Below are 22,774 nucleotides of genomic sequence, written 5' to 3' on the forward strand. Positions count from 1 at the left end.
CGAGGGCCTCCTTTTGGCTGGAAGGAGCCTCGGCGGTGGGCCTCGGAGTCTCCGCGGTGAGAACAGCGGGCTCCACTCCGCCCTGAGCACCGGTTCCCTGTACGCTGGGCGTCAGCTTCTGGGTCTCACACGCGTCCCGGTCACCGAAACACTGGGTGAAGGTAGCGTCTCCACGTTCAGCAGGATCCTGGCCGCTTTTCCTAAGTCTGCGCTTCTCCCGTCAGCGAGCAGAGCGGGCCTCAGAGCGAACGCGCAGACGTGACTCCGAGCCCACGCAGGGAGGCACCGTCCCCAGCAAGCAGCGCGTCCCGGCTCCGCCGGAGTGGGATCAAAGGCTTGTCAGTCGGCCGACCCGTGCCAGCCTCCGGGTGTCCCGGCCCGGTCCCCGCCCACTGGCGTCAGCCGGGAGCCATCTGACTGCGGCCGCCTCGGCCTCTCCTCCTGTTTCTCCTGCATTTCCCAGTTTCCTTGAGCTTCATCGTCGCATCTGTGACCAAAGGCCTCTGCCCTTGGACGTGGCTCTTTCTGAGGCCCCCAGGCCTGGTGGGGCCACACACACTGGTCAGAAGCCTGCCCTTGCTGGCAGGTGGTCATCCGGGAAGGCCCGGCACCCCTCCTGCCCCCGAGGGGCCGTGTTCTCCCCTGCCACACCCCTGCTGGGCTCTGTGCGCCCGGGCCGCAGGGGAGGGCTCCTGGCTTTCAAGAGCGGTGATTTCTCTGCCTCCGCACGCGGCCCGCGGCGCCGCTGCCAGCCCCCACGGCTCCCAGAGGGGAGCTCTCAGTCGGGTCCCAAGGCCTGGCAGGGGGCGGCTGACGCTAGAAACACTTCTCTGGAAGTCAGCCTTCCTCCCGGCAGGGCCGCGGCCGGAGAGAGCTGCCGGGAGGCACGGACAGATGCTGTCACCTTGGGCCCCACAGGGGCACGCGGCCCTGTCCAGGGTCTGCTCTGCTGTGGGACGGGCTGCTGGGGACCCCGGGCCGTGGCGGGCATGTGGCTGGCCTGTGGTAAGCTCATGGCTGCCGGGCGCGCCGCACTGAGGGCTGCTCTGCCCACCCAGTGGGCCACTCCCGGCCCCTGCGCCCACTCGAGGAGCGTCCCTTTCTGCCCAGCTGGCTTCCCTGCCGTAGGTGTCACCTGAAGAAGCAGGCCACCCTGCTCTGCCCACCTCTGTCTGAGCCACGGCCCAGGGCGGGCCGACCCGGACTAGAGCCGGGCTCCTGGGAGGGGCGGAAAGGAGCAGCCACAGCAGCACTGCGACCCCCGTGCCCCGGCCTCCACCCCTGAGGACAGGCACCTGGGAGGCTACGCCAAGCGGCAAATGTCCCGAGTCGCTCACCCTCTCCTACCTGCTGCCTCCTGGCGGGTCCCGCCTGTCGGGCATCATCCTGCCGGGGCCCAGGCCGCCTCTGGACCTGCTGTCTGTCTCCTGGAAGGAGTGACGAGGGACGGCTCAGAGGGGCCCCGGGCGGCCTGGCCCTGGTGCTGGGCAGCGTGCGGTCTGAGCCATGGTGGGTGCGGTGGGGGGGTCTCCCTGCCCTTACCTCACGGAGATTGTCGAGGAAGAGGACAGGGCTGTACCCGGGAGGTGGGGGTCCAAGGCGGACGTCCGAGAATTGGGCGCGACCTTGTTCCACGCGTCGGCAGTCCTCAGGGCAGTGGGGTTCGCGTCCCCAGGAAGCGGGGGAAGAGGTTTCTCCTGGGAAGTGCAGAGCAGAAAGACACTCTGAAGCAGCAGGAAGCCAAAACTGGAGAGAACCCGTTCCGTGGCCTCTCGGAAGGGCAGTTTCTGTAGCGGAGCTGGCCGGGTCCACGGGCGACCACGTGGGCGCGAGAGCCCTGCTGCCCGGTACACTGGCCGTGTGGCCCTCTCCAGGTGAGTGGCCAGCAGGGGCCAGGGCCTGGCCCACGACATACATTGGTCCTGGCACGCCCCGAGTGGTCCCGGGGGGGACATAGCAGTCTCCCCGCGGGTGTATTCTGGGACCCACTGTGAGTGCCCGGCAGGAGGATTCTTTGGGGCTGGGAGGGTCCTGGGCACCAGGGGTAGGGCCTGGAGAGGATCTAGGTTGAAGGCCCTGTGCTGGGCCGGGCTGGGCCTCTCCTGCACGGTGCACCCTGAGAAGGACATTTCTACCTCATGGCTTTGTGCTGTGGGTGACTGCAGGTCACATCCATGAGTGTGGAGCACAGAAGCCTCTGGCAGCCACCGGGCCCCGCCAGGGGCAACAGCCTCCGGGAGATCCCCGAATCCTCTGGCATCTAAGAATGGTGGTGGGCTGGGCTCGCCCGCAGTGGGAGCCCCGCTGTGGACCCGTCAATCCTGGCTTTCTTCGTACCCTCCTCCTGGGGGTGCGGAGTGTTTCCCCCGGCAGGCCCCTCCCCAGGCTCCGCCCACGGGCAGATGGAGCTGCGGCCTGCTGGCCACTTCCTTCCGCCTCAGGCACAGGAAGCTGGTGGCTGAGACCGGGTTGTCACCAGGGTTGTCCCTAACACACATGCGTCAGGATCCGCTCTCCTGTGGGGCTTGGGGTCCCAGCTCTCCCAACGGACCTCTGTCCTGAGGTCCTTGCCCTGCACTCACCCACTGTCAGGGAGAAGCCACCAGCAGGCGTGGTCAGACCTCAGGGCGGTGGCTGGGTAGGGCCGTGGGGACAGCGGGGGTGGGCAAGACGGGCTGGAGGCTCCCGCTAACAGAGTCTGCAGGGAGGCCTGCGGGGCGCCCTGGGTGGACGGCGGGCCAGCTCTCATCCATGCACTGGACGGGGCCCGGGGGCTGCAGGGTATTAAGGCCCTTTCGCTGGAGCCCAGCTTGCGCACACAGGCCCCAGAAGTATTTCCAAATCACAGGTAGGGAATTATTTCTCTCAAAGGTGCCTTCATCATTATGGCGCGTTATAAAAAGCAAAATCTGTCCTTCTGCGAGGACACTCTGTAATGAAGGGCATTCTCTCCATTAGCTTTTACAGTCCTCGCGCTCTTTATGTCCTGGGCAGTGACTGGGGGCCGCGGGGCTGGTGGCATAGTTCTATTTCTGAGCAATGGACGGCTTCCAGCGGGCTCGGGTGGAGCTGATCGCCTCCGGATGGTGAGGACCCTGGCGCTGTGGCCTAGACTCCCATCTGGGTGACTGCGCAAGACTGGGTCCCTGCATACGAGGGCCCCTTCTGCTCAAAGTGACCACACGGGGCTCACACACCTGTCTGTCCCCATCATCCCCACTTCTCAGATGTGACATCAAGGCCTGCTGCCACCTTCCCAGGGATGAGCAACTCTGGTGCTTAGGGCACACCCCAGCCTGCCCAAGATCGGTCCCCGCGTGCTGGCCCCTGCTCCTGGACACGGCCCCCGACCTCCTCCGCCTCCGCATCTCAGCTGGACCGTGGCTTCCTGGCCCGTACACCCAAGGGGTCAGTCAGCTTCTATCTGCTCTGCCTGCGAGATGTCCCGACGGGCCAGGCCTGCTGCCCCCCCCCCACCCGTGCGTGGACGGTGGCCCAGGGCGCCTGTGGGGTGGGTGGTGCTGTGGACTGGCCGGAAGTCTCAGAGTACGCCCTACCCCCACCCCCGGAGGGTCAGGCGAGGCCCTGCAGACACTGCTCTGCCCCTGAGAGAGAACAGGCGCCCTGGGTCGCGTAGGAATTTGAGATCCACTTAAAGCTGCATGTGTGCGGGGTGCCGTGGGCCCCGGGGCGGGACCGTGAGTTCCAAGCTTCACACGAGGAGTCGAGAATTGGGGTTTCCCATAGTCTTGGCTTGGTGTCCCTGCCCTAACCTTAGTGCACACTTCCTGGGCCTGCCCTGTCCTGGGCACCAGCAGCCACAGCTGACCGCCCCCGCAGCCTCCTGGGTGGACATCCAATGCCACCGTCCCGTGCGCACCCTCTCCGGGTGGGCGCCTTACTGCCCACGAGTGAACCACGCGGGGCCTGCTCTGGCCTCCTTGGGGTCAGACCCCTGCCCCAGCTCCTTGCAGGAATCTCCACGTGCTGCCTCCCAGACGGGGAGCTCTGGGTCCCCCAGACCCAATTCCCACCCCTACTGGTCTGTCCCCCACTCTTGCTTGCTCCGCCAGAAATGGGGGCGACATCCAGGATTCTGTCCCTCCCCTCACTGGCATCCCCGCAGTCCTGGTCCCTCCACAGTCGCCACTGTGGGGCCCGCCCTTGCTCCCGGCATACGGACCCGCTGCCAGGCGAGGTCCCCGCCTGCTCCACCCTGCCCCCGACTCTCCCCTGCATCCTGAGCGCACACTAAGCCCTGTGGCCGCAGGAGCTCCGGCGCTGGCTACTCCTGACAGTCCCACACCTCGTCCTCGCTCATGGCCCCGCCGCATGCCAAGCATCTACGTGCTGGGCCCCCAGTCTCTGCCGGCGCCCTGAGCCCGGGGCATTGCGGCAGGTGCCCTGTCCAGTCCTGCCCCTGCTGCCCCAGGGAGGCCACGTCCATCCCCCAACCCTCCCCCCGCTGTGGCCCCGTCCTCACCCGTCCGCCCCGCTGTAGGTGCCACCCAGAGGACATGACACCACCTCCTGATAAAGGACCTCGCTGCAGAGACACCGCCAGGCCCACGGCGCAGGCCAGCGTGGACGCCCCCTCCCCAGCCGCGCTCCTAGCCAGAGCCCCCACCCATCTGAGAGCTGCCCAAGGGGCGTCAGTTTCTCTGGGGAGCCCGTCCTTCTCCCCCTGTGCCCCGCCAGCCCCTAGGAAACCACCCAGAGAAGCAAGTGCTCGCCATCCCCTCCAGCTCCTGACGGGACAGTTCTGGGGTGAAGGTCCTGCCGGGCCTGTAGCGGCCCACGGGCCAGGTCCTGGCCACTCTGGGGGCGGCCCCCAGCCTGGCCAACCGTGAGGCAGGGCCCTGCCCGCAGATGCCGACGCCAGCTCTCAGGGGTTATTTCCAAAGCCTTTAAGTCGATTTTAATTATCAGCAAGATAAAGGTCACTGCTGCCTCTGGGGGGCGCGGCGGGGGTGGCGGTGGGGGACACGCAACGGGAGGTGCGCCACGGGGAGAGACCGGCGCTTGACCGCTCTGGGAGGAGACGTCAATCAATTACCTTTTTACAGCCAACTCCATTAGACTCCCTAATCAGCCTTGTAGGACACGGAGACAGAGGCGGAGGGGAAGCAAGCCTTGCGGCGAGCATCCGTGGGCCGGGCGTAGGCGGGAATGTTTGCTTCATTTACATGAATCAGAGAAATAAAATGTCATCGGCCCTCAGGGGCCGAGAGCCGCCTCACGTGGAGGTGACCAGACGCACCCCACTAGTCTTCAGGGCAGGACTGGTCCCTCAGCCGAGGAGCGGGCTACGTCCACAGCAGAGCCATCGGCCTGGAGAGGACTTGCGGGTCCGGGTCTCCGTGACCCAGAGGGAGAGCAGGCGGCGTGAGTGTCGGGCAGGGCCGGGTGGGCACCCTCGGGCTCCTTCTCGGATGGCCTGTGTCGCCAGACAAGGGCTCCTTCTGGGCCACGTGCCCCTGCCCACCTCACCCTTCCATTTGTCCGGGGGGGGGGGGGCTGGCCTGACGGGGCCCCAGATGTTGTCTTCGACGTGACCACGGGGCGGCCCCCACCAGGAGCCCCCACCCCAACCCCCGCCCCATGCGTCCACACAGGCTGCCCCTGGGGTTGGGGGAGAACCGCCCACACACAGACGGGCCCCACGTGGGCGCCTAGGGCTGTACCCGACTGCAGGCCTCGGGCAAGGCTGGGTTCGAGGATTTATCCGGAGGCTTTCAAACTGCACGGTTTCCCAAGGAGCCTTGTGAGAACCAAGCCAGCAGGGAGCTCGTGGCCGGGCCTGGCTGGGGAGGGGCGGGCGCGCCAGCGTTCCGAACCCCCAGCCCCGTGGCCGGCAGCGTGGACCAGGATCCCCGGGCCCTCGGGCTGCACTCGGCAGGGCCCACGCGCTGTTCCTGATGAGGAACCTTCCGCTTCCTTCACTGAACCATGGAAAATGGACTCGACACAAAGCCATGTTCCCGTTGGCCCAAGTCCTTTCTGGACGCTCAGAAAACAAAACCTCGAACCTCAATGCTCTGGTGCGGTCCCGTCCGCCACCGTGCGTGCGACCTTCAGGACGGGGCTGTGCACCTGGTGCCCCGCCAAGGGGCTAAAACGTCCCCTTTCCCCCAGTGCTACCCTGAGGCCACGCTGCTGTTCGGAGACTCCCTCCCAGAGCCCGCGGTGCGGCAACTGCGAGCGGCAGTGAGAGCCGGGGAGATGGTGTGAAGCCCCCGGGACAGCGGCACGAACGTGGGGCTCCTTCCTGTCCCGGACGGTCCCCCACTCCGCGCCTCCAGAAGGCTCCTCCAGCCAGGCCATTCGTACTGAGGGCCCAGATGGAGGCCGGGCTGCCCCCGAGGCGACCGCAGCTGCTTCTTGTCCTGCGCTGGCAGCTCAGCTGGAAAGCCGAAGCCTGTCTGGGTGGGGAGTGGGGGTCCCTAGAAACGGCCCAGGGACGCGGGATCCGACGCGGAGGCGGACCTCCCAATGCTGTGGGCAGGTGACTGCCGGGAGCCTGCCACCGCGGCTCTGCCGGCAGGTGGTGGGCTGGGCGCCTTCTCACCAGTGGCCGCTGCAGCCCTTCTGCCCCTGGACACCACCCGTCCCGGGAGGACCGGCCGGGGGCTGCTCCGGGCGCGGCCGTCCCGCGGGCTCTCAGGACGGGCCTGGGCAGAGGCCTCGGGGGCCGAGAAGGGGCCTGGGGAGTGGCCGCATCCCGACGTGAGGGCCCTCTGCGGCGGCGGGAGCGGCCAGGACCGTGGTGCGGGGGCCTCCGCGGGGGCCGGTCCAGAAATCCGAGGCTTCCAAGAGGGGTGGAGTGGGCAGAGGGCTGAGGCTGGGCCTGTGTTCTCCTGGTCAAGGGTGAGGGGCATCTGTTGTGTCTCTAGGAGCGAGCGGGTGTGGAGAATGCCGGGGGCCAGTGGCCTTTGCAGGAGCAGGAAGCTGGATCTCAGATCCCCAGAAAAGCCTTGTGGGGCCTGCAGCCGGCCGGCCCCAAGTGTGGGGAGGGGCCGGGCCCTGAGGAGCTGGCCGTGACCAGGGCTGTGAGCACACGGTCTCCGTACACGGGAGACGCGCACACAGACACACACCTATGGGTGCCCTCACGCTGGCACAGCCTGGCTGGTAGACCCCTCAGCCGTGGGCGGCCTCCCCTCCACGTGCGCACACGCCCGGCCCATGTCCTCTCCGTCCCGGGGCAGGTCCTCAGCCGCACCCAGACCTGCTCCTCTAGCTGGGCTTGGGCCGCTTCCTGCCAGCCCAGGCCCTGACTGTGCCCGCCACGCACGCCTGGGCTGCACCCGCCACGGCCAGGACGGCAGCGACTCCAAGCCGACGCTTCCCCGGAACCTTCCCCAGGGAGTCCCGGACAGGTCAGGGTGCAGGGCCCCCCGGCCTCTTGCCCTCCTCAAGTCTCCTGCCCAAAGGGGCCCCTGACTCCCAGGGGCCACACCCTGCCCCAGGAGAGCCCCATGCCCCTACTGGGTCAGTGCAGGGGCCTGACCCAAGCACTGCACCTCTCATGGTGGACAGACAGCCGCAGGGAGCTCTGGGCTTGAGGAGAAGCAGGCCACAGGCTCCACGACGTGGGGTGAGGGCAAGCATGGCTCTGACCACGGGGGACCAGGAGCCCCTGTTAGCTGCTCCCAAGAGGGAGAGAGGGTGCACAGGGCAGCTGGCTGGGCGGGCTGGTCCCCACCCCACTCGGTGGCTCAACGGTCGGAGGCTAAACTTGAGGTGGATCAGGACACAGACACAGTCTCCATCGCCACCGGGCCTGGTGGCTCTGGGTGGTCCGCGGCCTGTCCAGCCGACGGCCTAAATCCCCCAGGCCGTGGGGGCGGGGGCCCCCCAAGCCCCCTCCCCAAGCAGCGTTTCCTTACCGCGGTGTGAGCCCCCTGGACTAGGCCTCTGGGGCCACAGCCAGGGAGAGAGGGATCTGAGCCAGCTCCCGGGGCAACCATCCCCCCCAGGCACGCCCACAGGGCGCCGCACCGGCAAAGCCTGATGGAAGTCCAGGCCTGTCTGCTCCCCTCCTTTCTCTCCAGGGTCCCCCCAGAGACCCACTGCCTGGGGTCCTGTGGGTGCTCGCGGCCCCAGGCCAGGGGCTGCAGGAAGGAGGGAACCAGGGAGCCTGGGTGCCGGGCGGGGAGGGGAGATGTGGTCTCGGGCCGCCCAGCCCTCGGGGGCGTTGCTTCAGGCAGAAACGCCCCCGACCTTTGCGACGGTCCCATCGGTCTTTTCTGCATTGGCCTTGGAGGCCTGGGATCGAGCCCCCCATCGGGCTCTCTGCTCAGCGGGGAGCCTGCCTCCCCCCCACCTCTGCCTGCCTCTCTGCCTAATTGTGATCTCTGTCTGTCAAATGAATAAATAAAATCTTAAAAAAAAAAAGAAAACTACAGCACAAATTTCCCTTTAAAAGTACGGATCTCTCGTGCAGCTACGCTGCCATAATTAACCAGGGACGATTAATACTAAAGCGTGTCACCACCTCAAGAGGCGGTGAAATTTCCAGTTCTCTCTACACTTTCCGTCCCTCTTATCGGTGAGATTGGGTTAGTGGCAAAGGCAACCTTGATTTTCAAAATCATCTTACGATGATGGGGGAGTCTTCGTAGCTCCCGTCTGATGAATACTCGAAACCGTTTGCTCAACAAATGGAAAAGACGGGGCCTCTCAGATCAGTTGGAAACATTCCCTGCGCGGGTTTTGTGCACTTAGAAGAGAGAGAGAGAGAGAGAAGCAGTCTGAGGTTCTCTCCTTGCTACAGCGTTATTAGGTTCCCAAATCCAATCCCTGGCGGATTGTCTGGGCCCCTGGGTTCCGCGGCCAGACAATGTCCCGCAGCAATTATCAGCACCTGCGTTAGGACTCAATGGGCCTAAATTGCCGGGGGGGGGGGGGGGAGCAGACACCCCACTGACGGCAATTAACATAAAAGGGTGCTACGTTTAAAGTTGTGGGTGGGAATTACAAAAGGTTAAGTGTCTAAATATAAAAATCTTTTTGAATATAACATCAGCGTGCTTTGTTACTGAAATGTGGGCGCTGTAATTTCACCAAAATAGGGTTTGGAAAACCTGGCGATCATCCACGCCCATGAAATCGCCTGTTCTTCTCAACGGAAGGCAACTCGTCTGTTCAAAAGTTAGAACAATTCAGCGACTGAAATAATTCATACCAACAAAATAATCAAACACGGACTTTCACGACTGTGCACGACTGACACGAGGCCTCTGGAAAGAGAGAGCGTTTTCTCTTCATTTTACAGTTAAGTAACTGGAAGCCAAGGTTTTAGAGTCTTCACTTTCTTAATTGTGGGTTGGGTGGGTGAGAAAGGGCCCGAAACAGGTCCCTGTGGGCCGCGGGTGTGGGCGACGGCCGCGCACCGGCAGGTCTAGCTCCACGGTCTCAGCGACCAGAGAGGCCAGGCGAACACGGCCGGGGAAATCTGGGGCTGGGGCAGGGCAGGCGGGGTCCCCCTGCGCCTCTCTGCTGGCCGGGGACTGTGCTCCATGTCCCCCGCCCCCCACTGGTGTTGGCGCAGGAGCTCAAGAATGTGTAGAGACACAGACACTTGCTTGTGTTAGAGCCGCCCCCTCCGCTTGGGCTCCCGCTGCAGCGCCTCCCTGTAGCGCGGCTCCAGCCCCTTCCCTCCCCCCTCTCCTGGGCACCCACCCTCCTGGCTGCTGAGAACGGAAACCCTGAAGTCCTCGAAAATTTGAGCGTTGAGCTGGTGCACTCTTCCAGTTTGGCTGGCGGACCACGGCGGGCGGGGCCGGGCCGGGAGGCTTGGGGGACCTCCCAGCCCGCACCCAGCATCACCCTCAGGGGCAAAGGCTGCAGGGGAGACCCGCCAGGGGTCCTGCGATGCCGGGCCCTGCACGAAGGCTGCTTGGGGGGGCAGACCTGGTGGCCAGCACCCACACCCTGGCCCTGCCTTTGCCCACCCCTTAGGTTAGGGAAGGGGACCCCTGTCCAGGGCTAGGGGGCTGCCCGCACTGTTGCTCGACTGTGAGCGAACCCTGAGCAGAGAAGCAGGGCAGGGTACAGGCTATTGGCACTGGCCGGCCCGCCACGGGGCCGTGGCTCCCCGTGCCCTTAGCCGCTCCTGAGGCTGGGGGACCCTGTCTTCCACACCTCCCGCTGGTCTAACAGGCTCAACTTCTTCACCTCCAGGCCTGGTTTTACCAAATCCACCGATCACCGCCTTACAGCCTGGTTGTGGGACAGGGGACGAGCTTGAGGGGCACGGCGGGCTTCCTACAAGCAGATGAAGGGGGCGTCACTCGCCTCGTCCAACCCCGGAGGTGGTGGGAGGCCCAGGGCCTTGCTCTCAGATGTAAGCCAATGGCGGGTCTGCTCCTGTGGCTTTCAGACCTAACTCCGGGTGACAATCTGGTCTCCTTGTGGCCTGGTGTGGTCATGTAACCAAGTTTTGGCCAATGAGCGGTAAGTGATGGTGGGTGTCTTCAAAGGGGCTTTTGTTAGAAGGGCAGGCCTGTGCTCCTTCTGCTTCTAGTTCCTGGAGTCTGGAATAGGGGTGTGATGGCTGGTGCCTGTGCAGCCCCCTGGGACCACGAGGTGCAGGAAGGATGACAGAGAAGAAGAGGAAACGGGAGCAGGGATCCCTGGTGATCCCGGGGGCCGTCGCCCCGCCATGGAGCTTCCATGTGAGAAGTGACACTGGTGGAATTGAATCCCCCACTGCTGTCAGAAGCGGGTGCCCACGTGAGCCCGGAGTGTGGACCTGGAAGGGGGGCTGCTCCTGGCCAGCAAGAGCGTGGCCGCCGCCGTGGGATGAGGCTTCAGCGAGAGCCGGGCTCATGTCTGCCTGTGCGATGGCGTGCGTTCCGTCGTGGGAGGGCGTCCAATGCCGCCTGTGACCCGGGGCTGAGAGAGAAACCCCGGCCTTGGAGTCTATGTGCTGGGAGAACGTTTCTGCTCTGGGGCCACAGAAAGTAGCTTCGAGAGGGACAGTCACCTGGGAGATGTTCTGGCCGTGGCCTGTTTTAGGCATTGTGTCGACCGAAGTCTCTGCCTGAAACCTTCCCGGCTGTGGTCTCTGCCCTGCACTTGGGAGGCCCGTCACTGTCCTGGCTGCAGGCTGGGTGTCGCCAGTGGCTGCTCCCCGAGACTTCCCAATGTGTGTGGCCAGCCCCCACGGCGGCCCCAGCAGGTGCTCCGCAGCCCGAGGCCGGCGCACTGTCACCTAGGTGGGCAGACGCAGTGACCCTCGGCTGGAGCCCCTCTGCTCGGTGCAGGCCTGAGTGGGGCTCGGGGGTCCTCGGTCAAGGTCTGGCGGAAGGAAGGGAGGCGGGATCCAGGAGCCACGCAAGAAAGCTCTGTGCCAGGCCAGAGTAAGGGGGAGTGGTGCGGTTCACAGCTTGCCTCGGCGAATACAGACCTTCACTCATGCGAAGGAAAGGCCCTGACACACGCTCCCCATACGTGTGGGGCTGCCGCGGACGGTCGCAATTTTGCTGTCTCTCCAGATAACAACCAAGAGAACTTGCTACTATCCCCACGTAGTCACAGAATAAGCGACTTCATTTAAAAAATAAAAAAATAAAAAAATAAAATAAAAAGCCTTGCCTACTTCCCACCCAAGTAGCTCCGCGTCCCCCTGAGGTCTTTTCTGGGTGTCCCGCCGGCAGGAGGGCCTCACGCCCTGCTGAGCTAGTGCCTCCCACACCCCACACAGCACGAGCCTCGCCCTGCTCGCACCGTCATCGCCTGGGCTTTTCTCTCGTTTACGCTGATGCCCACCACCTACCCGGGCAGAGCTGACCTATGCAATGGCTTCACTGCCGTTTGCAGAAGGCACCGAGGACAGCCGGCCGGCCTGTGTGTCCATGACCCAGAGCAGACCTGAGCTCGCTGCCAACACGTCCGGAGGGCCTGGGCACCGGTGGGGTGAGGGGAGCTCTGGGGCAGCTATGGGGACAAGACCCTGTCAGTGCGAGTGTCCTCCAGAGCGTTTGGGGGTGGACTGGTCCCCAGAAGAGACACAGTGGCACAGGGGACCCTTCCTGACCCGTGGGCAGGTGTGCACGTCGCCAGCATGCCACCCTGTGAGGGGACAGGAGGGGCCGCCATGGGACTGGCACTGTCCCGGTCACTTTATAGAAGAGGAGGCCTATACGGAGAAGCTTGGCCAGAAAAGGCAGAGAAGCATCAGCCCCACGTCTGCCATCAGCCCCAGACGCACCAGCAGAGGACCCGGGACCTGGCGCTTGGCCGCAGACCTGCCAGCAGGCCACCGGATGCCCGCAGAGCTCAAACCCGAGTGGCCCTCCCAAAACCAAAGACTTGCTCCCCCTGGTCTCCCCAAAGATCATCTTCTGCGGTGCCCCACCCCCATCCTAGCCAAGCTGGAAACATCTCTGAACGTGCTGGCAGCCTGACACAGCCCCCCGAGTGTGGGGTGAAGCCCATTTCCCGAGCAGCGAGCGCCCCAAACTTGTACAGAGGGCTGGGCCCTGGGCCGCCTGCACTAAACGTCAAGGAGCAGATGCAGGCCCCCCTTTCTGGGCCTGGTTTCCACGGAGACCTCATGAGAGGCTCCAAAATCCCTCCCAGTGGAAGGCGAGGGGCCCAGCGAGTGTTTTTATGCAGAAATGTGAGAACTCTTCAGCCCCGCAGTGTAAAGCTGCCTCCGTAAACTGCGCTGGAAGCAGACTAGAGGTCGCGGCCCCCCAAGGCTACCCATCACCCCTGTGGCATGGGGCTCCCCCGGGTGAGGGCCCAGGCCTGGGTCTAGCCATGGGCCCTGTGCCAGCACTCCAGGTCCGCCCGTCCTGCTCTGCGACTCAGGAGTACTCGCACGCGGTGTCTAGGGCTGGGGTCCTAACTGCGGGGATGGGCCCCTCTTCAAAGGGCCCAGGAGTGCGTGAAGGCCCCCACAGCTAATGTGCATGTGAATTTGCCCGATGGGGATCCCGGAGCCCCGTTTCCTGAGCTTGCTGTGGTCCCCGAGGATCTGGTGCAGCTGCTCCTGAGGCGGGGGGCGGGGGCACAGGGGACCAGGCGGGACCCCACGGCCATGCTCGGCTGGGATGCCGTGGGTGACACCAATGCCCCCCTCCCCCGCACGATGAAGGCCGTGTGGGACTGCATCAGGCCGTGTGGGAGGCCCACGGGCCGGGCACAGTGAGCGGCAGACGTGAAACTTGGATTCACATCCTGAGCTCCGGCCCTTGCTCTCCGGGAGTTGTTCAGAATAAGCCACGGAAAAGCCAGGCCAGGCCCTCCACGGCTGCAGGTTTTCAGGCACCAGGAGCCAAGTGCATACGGAGATGCTGTGTGCTCTGGGCAGGCGCGGAAGCAGCCAGAAAACCGGGCAAACCCTCGGGACCGTTAGGGCTGCAGATGGTGGCTGACCTCGGTGGGGGGGCGGAGTGTAGGCCCAGTTCCTACACTCGGGGTCCTGTCCAGGCTGACCACAGCCTCCTGGGGACAGTGGCCTTGGTGGGTTCGCCTCTGGGCCCAGCCCTCAGTCTGACAGATGCAGAAACAGCCCTGAGCCCGCCTAGGGTCTGTCCTCTCCCACCAGCTCCGGGCGCGAGTGAAACGGCCTCACTTTACACTGATGGCGATGACCAGGTGTGTCCGTGGGGACTGCGGGACGGCCCCTGTGGTGGCCCCTGGGACTGCTTGTTCCCAATGCTACCGTGGCACTGGGACTGCGCCCGAGGGGCCTGGATGGCCAGGACAGGGAGCTCCCAGCCTGCCCTTCAGCCCACAGTGCTGGGGACTGGCTCTGCAGAGGGACACCTGCTCAGGCCCGGCCCCATCTTCCTGGCACCGTCTATCTCCTCCAGGGTCCCCATGCCTGGCTTCTCAAGGCTTTAATTTCCTCCCGCCCAGGTTCCAGCGCACCCGCTGTCACTCCACATGCCCCTAAGCACTCAGGCCCACTACCGCCAACCAGCTGGCGAACGGCACTCACCGGCAAGGCCGCTAGGGATGGCCCTCTGGCCGCGAGCCGTGTCTGATGCCAGTGCCAGCTCCAGGCCTCCGGTGGGGAGCCGCGGGTCTCTGGTACTTTCCAGCGCAGCTCTGGGCTCTTGGCCCCCAGACTTGGGGCTCCACAGAGGATAGGCCACGCAGTCAAACCCGCTGTGGAGGGAACGGGAGGGACCGGGCTTTGCTGGATGCTAAGCTGAGGGTGCCACCTGGCTGTGGGGGGCACGGTGGCCTGGGGGCCCTTCTGGGGAGGAGGAGGGGCGGAGGCAACCACCCTGAGACTAAGATGGCGGGAAGGAAGGGCGGGGAGAGTCTAGTCCCGGGACCACGTGGTGCCTCGCCTGGTCCCAGCCCTCGCTGCCGGCCCCTTGCCTGGCCCCCACTGCTTCCCGTTCCCTAGACCGAGCAGAGCATGTCCGCGGGTCACTCCTGTGTGCCCAGTGCCCTTGGGGTCCCGGCTGGTGTGGGAGCAGTGTGGAGATGGGCCTGGGAGGAGCAGGTCCGGGCCACTCCTCTTCCCCCACGCCCCATGGGTGACGTCCGGGTCGCCCATACTCACAATGGGGTCTGGATGGGTGTCCCTCGGTCGTCCTTGTCCACGTTGAAGAAGCTGACCTCCGAGTAGGCGGGGAGCTGCACATACCGGACGCCGGCTGAGATCTTCAAAACCCGGCCGTCCTCGCCTGGGGAGGGAGAAAAGCAGGCTGTGCCAAAGAAGGGACAGAATGGCCACAAGAACCCAGGTCTCTCCCTCCCTGTCCTGGCCTGGACGCCTGTGAGGGGCGCGTAGCAGCGACGCTGGCCCAGGCCGCAGCTACGTTCAACTCAAGCTCCCTGCCCCGACTTCTCCTGCCCTCGCTGAGGGCCTGAGCCTCAGGGCACCTCACTGCGCTTTCGGGGGGGCCTCTTCTTGTTGGTTATCCTCAGGGCCATGGGGGCGGCCCAGGCTGGGAGCAGACACCTGAGGCCCATCTCTACCACGGTCCGGGGGGCCTCTCCTTGTTGGTTATCCTCGGGGCCATGGGGGCGGCCCAGGCTGGGAGCAGACACCTGAGGCCCATCTCTACCACGGTCCTGCCGTTGGCGAGACATTGCGGCCTGTTACTTCCCGCCTCTGGGCCCCTTGTCCGCACGCCCGAGGCACCCAGCACAGGGCCCGGCCGTGTGGGCTCTGGGTCCGGCGCAGAAGGACAGCCGACAGCACCCACCGAGCAGGGTCAGTGCAGGCTCACCGCCCAGCCCCTGTGGAAGAGGAGACGTGGCAGGGCTGACAGTGCGAGCACTCGGCTTGGAAGGAGAGTAGAGAGCCACACCCCCCGGGATTTGATTGACTTCCACTTCTGGTCACCACAGAGTACCCGGAACCAATTCATGTCCCACTTGAAGCACCCCAAAAAGGCAGAGAAAATACAATGATGGTGCGATGGCTTTTCAAGATCCTGGACCTCAGGCAAGGACAGTGGCCCCTGAGAGATGCGGAACAAATGGTGTGGACTCCCCGACTGTCCGGGCCACTGCCTTGAGAGAAGGGGGACCGGGTGCAGGGAGAGGGACTGAGTGAGCCCAAGAAACTCCTCAGTGAGCCAACGGGGCTGGGAGGCCAGGAGGAGAAGCACACAGCAGGGGTCCTGGAGTCCTGGAGGCAGAGGACCTCCGGGGACACAGTGGAGCACATATCTGTGCACGAGTGCGAGGACATGCCCAGAGGCCGGGCTTAGAGCCACAGGGGAGGGCGGGAGGGACCTGGGCTTGCACGGCCCTGGGAGTGGCGCTCACTCCTGCTGGCCACACTGGGAGAATGGACGCCACAGCATACGAGGCAGGGCTCTCAGAAGGTCCAGCTTCAACAGTGGGGATCGTGGGTCTCAGTCGGAGCTCTCCTCCACACCTCACATGTCGCAAAGGCAAAACCTGAAAGGATCAAACTGTTTCCAAATAAGCCAACTGTGCTCCAGAACAAAGTCCAAGAAGAGTTATGGGAACACAGAAATACCCAGCCACCAAACGGTAAAATCCTCCGTGTCTGGCACCAATCAAAGATTAGCAGGCGAAGAATGCAGCAAAATACGTTCCGTAGTGAGGAGGGACTGCAGGCAACTGAAATCGGCTCAGAACACACCCAGATGTGAGGATCAGCAGGAAGGACCCTTGTCCAAAGTTTTGACTGGACCCGTACTCCACGTGTTCAAGACGTAAGTAGAGATGAAAAGATATAAAAATAAAGTTGAACTTCTAGAAACAAAAACTATGAGATAAAAAAGTACATGGTATGTGATCAATGACAAATGAGATATTGCAGAAAAAAATTCACGAACTTGAAAACATAGCTATAGAAACCACCAACATAAAACACCAAGAGAAAAAAGGGAAAAAGAGGAAGAAAAACAAAGGCAAAGTGAAAGGAGGGAGGAAGGGGGAGGGAAAGAGAATCCACGGACAGTGAGGCATCCACGGACAGTGAGGAATCCACGGACAGTGAGGCGAGTCCAAGCTCCCTAACAACGTGGGTAATGAGGCCCCTGGACGAGAGGAAGAAGAACGGTGATAGAAAAACAATTTGAGGAAATAAAGGCTGAAAAATCCCTCCATTTTTAAAAGATTTATTTATTTATTGGGGTGCCTGGGTGGCTCAGTGGGTTAAGCCTCTGCCTTCGGCTCAGGTCATGGTCTCAGGGTCTGGGGATTGAGCCCCGACAGGCTCCCTGCTCAGTGGGGAGTCTGCTCCCCCCTTTCTCTCTGCCTGCCTCTCTGCCTACTTGTGCTCTCTGTCATATAAATAAATAAAACCTTAAAAAAAATAAAATAAAAGATAGATGTGGTTAGAATGGATGAAAAACTAAGACCCAACAATATGTTGCCTATAAAAAGCATACTTTATTATTTTTAAATTTTTATTTTTAAAGATTTTATTTATTATTTGACAGAGAGAGACATAGCAAGAGAGAGAACACAAGCAAGGGGAGTGGGAAAAGGGAGAAGCAGCCTCCTCACCAAGCAGGAAGCCCCATGCGGGGCTCAATCGCAGGACCCTGGGATCATGACCTGAGCTAAAGGCAGAGGCTTAACGACTGAGCCACCCAGGTGTCCTCAAAAGCACACTTTAAATACAGACTTACGTAGGTGGAGAGTAGAAGTATGGATAAAGATACACAATGCTATTAGTTAGGAGAAAGCTGAAGCGACTATATTATTATTACAGGAAGTAGTGGTCACAGCAATGACTACACCAGGGATGAAAAAGGAAATATTGCAACGATAAGGGGTCATCTAATTAAATGACATAAAAATCCAAATGTTACACATCTAAGGACAGACCTTCAAAATACATGGTGCAAAAAATGATAGAAATGAAATCAGAAATAAGCAAATCCTCAATTACAATTGGAGATGTCAAGATACCACTGTCAGCAATTGATAGAACAAGCAAACAAAAAATCAACAAGCACATGTGACCTTGAAGGACAGTATCAATAAAATCCACCTGATATGTATAGAATGTTCCACCCAACGAAAGCAGAGATCATATACTTCTTAAAGTGCACACACAGCATTTACCAAAATAGAACAAATTCTATAAAAAAAGTCTCCAAATTTGGAAACAAAACAACATATCTCTAAATAACTCATGGGTCAAAAAGGAAATCAAAAGGGAAATCAGAAAGCATTTTTAATTGAATGAAAATGAATGCAAAACCTATCAAAAATTTCAGGATACAGCTAAAGCTGTTCTGAGGGGGAAATTTATAGCAATAAACTCTTGTGTTATAAAGAAAGGTCTGAAGTCAATTACCTTGGTTTCCATCTTAAAAACTAAAAGATGGGGTGCCTGGGTGGCTCAGTGGGTTAAAGCCTCTGCCTTCGGCTCTGGTCATAATCCCAGGGTCCTGGGATCAAGCCCTGCATCGGGCTCTCTGCTCCATGGGGAGCCTGCTTCCTCTTCTCTCTCTGCCTGCCTCTCTGCCTACTTGTGGTCTTTGTCTGTCAAATAAACAAATAAAATCTTAAAAAAAAAAAAAAAACTAAAAGAAAAGAAAAAAAGAGCAAATTAAATCCAAAATAAGAAGGCAAGGAAATAACATCATAATAGGAATTAATGAAATAGAAAACAGAAAATAATAGAGAAATCAATGAAACCAAAAGTTGACTGTTCACCAATGAAACTGATAACCTGTGGCCAGATGAGTCAGGCAAAACAGAAAGAAGAAATCAATAATCCTTAGTAGGAACAAAAGAGGTGATATCAGTGTATTAAAAGGAGATGAAGGAGTATTATGAAGAAGCTTATGACAATAAATCAACTCATGAAATGAACAAATATTCCTTCAAAGACACAAACACCAAAGTTCACTCAAGAAGAAGTAGATAACCCAAATAACATTATAGCTACGTAAAGAACTGGAATTAGTAGTTAAAAGTCTTCCCACATGGGACACCTGGGTGGCTCAGTGGGTTAAGCCTCTGCCTTTGGCTCGGGTCATGATCTCAGGGTCATGGGATCGAGTCCCACATTGGGCTCTCTGCTCAGCGGGGAGCCTGCTTCCCCCCCTCTCTCTGCCTGCCTCTCTACCTCCTTGTGATCTCTGTCAAATAAATAAAATCTTTAAAAAAAAAAAAAAGTCTTCTCACAAAGAAACGACAGGCCTCAATGATCTTCATATTGAAATCTGCCAAATATTTAAGAAAGAAATAATACGAATTCAATGCAGACTCTTCCAGAAAATTGAAACATGAAGTCAACATTACCCTGATAGAAAAACCAGACTAACATATTAAAAAAAAATTTGGGGCACACAGCTGACTCAGTCGGTGGAGCATGTGATTCTTAATCTTGGGTTGTAAGTTTGAGCTCCACATTGGGTGCAGAGATTACTTAGAAATAAAATCTTAAAAAAGAAAAAAAAAAAAGAAAAATTCAAGACCAATATCCCTCATGAAAAAACATGTAAAAACCTTAAAGAAAAATTTAGCAAATGGAATGCCCAGATAATTCAATGGGGGGAATAGCAGCCTTTCAACAAATGCCGCTGGTACAACTGACATTCACATGCAAAAGAATGTAGCCGGACCCCTGCCTCACACCACACACAAAGATGAACTCCAGACGGATTATAGTTCTGAATGTAAGAGCTAAAAATATAAAATTCTTAGAAGAAAATACAGGAGTAAATTTTCATGACTCTGAGTTAGGGAGTCTTCTTAGGTATGAAACCAACAGCATAAGCAAGAAAAGAAAAAAGTAAAGGAATTGCACTTTGCCAAAATTCAAACCTTCTGTGTTCAAAGGACACCATTAAGAAACTGCAAGACCATGCACAAAATGGCAAAAAATATTTGCAAATCAGATATTTGATAAGGGGACTTATATCCAGAATACATAAAGAGACAAACACCTTTTTGTCTTTCTTGTTTGTGTCCTAATAACTCACAATCAAAAGGCACATTACCCATTGTTAAAATGTTAATTTTATTTAATTTCTTTAAAGATTTTATTTCTTTATTTGGCACAGAGAGAGAGAACAAGCAGGGACAGAGGAGAGGGAAGAGCAGGCTCCCCGCTGATCAGGGGATCTGATGTGGAACTCAGTTCCAGGGCTCTGGGATTATGACCTGAGGTGAAGACAGATGCTTAACCCACTGAGCCACCCAAGTTACCCATTTTTTAAAAATGGGCAAATATATGAATAGATATTTCTCCAAAGGAGACATACAAATGGCCAATAAATATCTGAAAAGATGCTCAACATCATTACTTGTTAGAGGAACACGTATCCGAAGCGTGAGACACACTTCATCCCAGTAGGATGGCGAGTACTACAAAGACTGATGGCAACAAATGCCGGCAGGGACGCCGAGCCGCTGGAGACCTTGGTCACTGCCAGTGGGAATGGAAACTATTGCAGACGAAAGAAAGAAAACACATTCAGACTGGAAAGGAAGAAGCAAAACTGGATGTTTTTGCAGATGACATGATTTTCCATATAACAAAATCCCAAGAAATCCTCAGGAAAAGCAGCAGAGCTAGCAAATGAGTTCAGTAAGGTCACAGGACACAAGATCAATGTTTTAAAATCAACTGTAGCCGGGGCGCCTGGGTGGCTCAGGCGCCTGCCTTTGGCTCAGGTCATGATCTCGGGGTCCTGGGATCGAGCCCCACATCGGGCTCTCTGCTCGGCGGGGAGTCTGCTTCCTCCTCTCTCTTTCTCTGCCTGCCTCTCTGCCTGCTTGTGATCTCTGTCTGTCAAATAAATAAATAAAAATCTTAAAAAAAAATAAAATCAATTGTAGCCTAGCAATTCCTGAAATAAAGGTAAGGAAACAAATCCATCCATAATAATATAAAAAGAACAAACATGACTCATTAATTACTGAACCAACTATAACTAAGTTATAAACAAAATATTGATAAATTACTTATCATTATTAACTTTAATGAGACAAGTGCAAGACTTGCACACTAAACATTACAAAGCGTTGGCGAGAGAAAGTACAGATATAAAGAGATGAGGAGGTGTCCCATGTTCATGGATGGGAAGACGCAGTGCGGCTCATGGTGGCTCTTCCCGGACAGAGTCAAAGCGGTCCCTAACAAAAATCCCAGCAGGCTTTTTTTCCCCCTCTGCAGAAACTGACAAGCTGATCCTTAAAAAACTGTATAAAAGATGAAGTTCCCAGAATAGTCAAACAATTTTAAAAAAGAAAGCAGAATCGAAGGAGTCTTTAATTTCCAAACTCAGAGTGAGGCTACAATAATGAAGATGGTGTGGTGTGGGGATAGACATATGGGTCAACGGAGCAAAACCCAGAGTCTGCACAAACCCTCACTCTGACAGTGAAGTTGCCCTCGACTGAGGTGCTGAGGCATTTCGATGGGGAGAGGACAGTCTTTCCGGCACATGGTACCACAAGAGAAAACATGAACTTAGAACTTTATCTTATCCAGAAAAATTAACTGAAAATGGACTGCAGAAATGCAAGAGCAAAACTTCTAGCAGAAAACAGGAGAATATCTTTGGGTACTTGGGTCGGGCTAATCATTCCTACATACATTACCAAAATTATGATCTATAAAAGAAAAAATGGACAAATCTTCATGAAAATTAAAAACCTTTGCACTTGAGAAGGCAGAATTAAGAAAATGACAAGATGGGGTCACCTGGGTGGCTCAGTCGGTAAGGCGTCCGACTCTTGTTTTGGCTGAGGTCATGATCTTAGGGTTGTGGGATTGAGCTCCGACTCAGGCTCTGTGTTCGGCAGGAGTCTGCTTGAGGTTTTCTCTTTCCCTCTGCTCCCTCTCCCCACTCGCATGCTCTCACTCTCAAATCAGTCAATACTTTAAAAATGCTTAAGGAAAATCACAAGATGAGACACAACGAAAATAAATGACTTGCAAAGATGTAACTGATGAAGAACTAGTATCCAGAATACATAAAGAACTCCGATAACTGAAAAACAAGAAGAGCAAACATTTAAAAAAACGGATGGCACAGTTGGATAAACATTTCTCTAGGGAAGATGCACACAAGGCCAGGGAACACACAAAAAGCTGCTCGGCACCAACAGTTGGGGGGGAAGTGCGACTCAGGGCCTCAGCGGGCTGGCTGGCAGTCCCGGATGGCTGTGGATGGGCAGGGTTGGGGGGAACCGAGCCCCATGCGGCTGGTGTGGCCACTCTGGGAAGCAGTCTGGCAGTTCCTTGGGGAGTTTACACATCAATCTGCCATCTGGCCCAGCAGCTCCACTCAGGGGTGCATGACCGAGACACACAGAACACAGCCCGCACGGAACGTGCCCCAAACCTTCCCAGCTGCCCGAAGTGCAGGGAACTGAAGGTCCACCAACAGACGAGCAGGGAAACCAGGCACAGGCGTGGTCTGTGAAGTGCCAGCACGTCCCCGTGGGTCACCGCAGCCAAGGACACTGGTCACTGATGCAGAGCCAGAGGCCATGGGTTGTGGGACTTACTCATCCAAGTGCCCACAGAGGGCACAGCTGTGGGAGCCGGGCTGCCAGCGGGCAGCAGGGGTCTTTCTGAGGCGAAGGAAATGGTCTGAAGCAGAACCGGGGGCTGGTTGGACTCTACTCTGTAAATTTCCTGAAAATCTAGGAATCACTTAATACTCGAGAATTTCGAGCCATAAAAACGACACCAAAATAAAGTTGCTAAAATGAACCGACTGTGACTGTCTTTGCTCAGTGCTGCTCGTGGTGCCCTCGTCAAAGCTTGCTGACCCCAAGCAAACTAGCAGAGACTAAGCGTCTCAGGCAGGCATGTACTGCCGGCGGTCCTGCCCCGGCCACCGCACCGTGTCCGCCGGGGCGCTGATGGATGCATTCAGGGTCCTCCGCCCTGCCGCCAGGCCAGGATGCCCCTCTATGCACCAGGCAATCTGCTCATGGGCAGGAAGGGCTCTGGCAGGTCAGATGCCCAACCTCTGCGTCGCCACTCCACGGATACCATTCCCCAAAACACAGCTGGACTGGACATCTGTCCTCCCCTGATGACCCATGGAGGACACAGGAACTCGCCCCTCGTCAGGCACAGGCCCCTGCAGACTCCAGCAGCCCCAAGAAGCCACGCATCGTCCTGTGAGCTGCGCAACGGCCATGGGCACACGCCATGCACGCACACGGGACTCACACGCCCCCTCTGCCAAGGCTCCAGAGAGGAGGACAAAACAAGAGTTACTGCGGGTGTCCCCGTACCCGAAGCCACACAGGAGTTACTGCGGGTGTCCCCGTACCCGAAGCCACACAGGAGTTACTGCGGGTGTCCCCGTACCCGAAGCCACACAGGAGTTAC

At 58.4% G+C, this 22,774-nt stretch overlaps 1 protein-coding gene across 5 annotated transcripts in view; it reads right to left on the reverse strand.

Moving 5' to 3' along the window:
- The window catches only part of MORN1 (MORN repeat containing 1), a 48,709-nt gene that overhangs the window by 10,223 nt on the left and 15,712 nt on the right, over positions 1-22,774 (reverse strand). For all 5 annotated transcript variants that reach the window (XM_059376285.1, XM_059376286.1, XM_059376284.1 and 2 more), the window contains 4 exons: positions 14,534-14,657; positions 13,958-14,127; positions 1,543-1,697; positions 1,348-1,427 (listed from right to left, as the gene is read on the reverse strand). In XM_059376285.1, coding sequence (XP_059232268.1) covers positions 1,348-1,427; positions 1,543-1,697; positions 13,958-14,127; positions 14,534-14,657 — 529 coding nt within the window. The remainder of the gene's footprint in view (positions 1-1,347; positions 1,428-1,542; positions 1,698-13,957; positions 14,128-14,533; positions 14,658-22,774) is intronic.

Source organism: Mustela nigripes, chromosome 14 (genome assembly GCF_022355385.1).
Source record: "Mustela nigripes isolate SB6536 chromosome 14, MUSNIG.SB6536, whole genome shotgun sequence".
NCBI lineage: Eukaryota > Metazoa > Chordata > Mammalia > Carnivora > Mustelidae > Mustela > Mustela nigripes.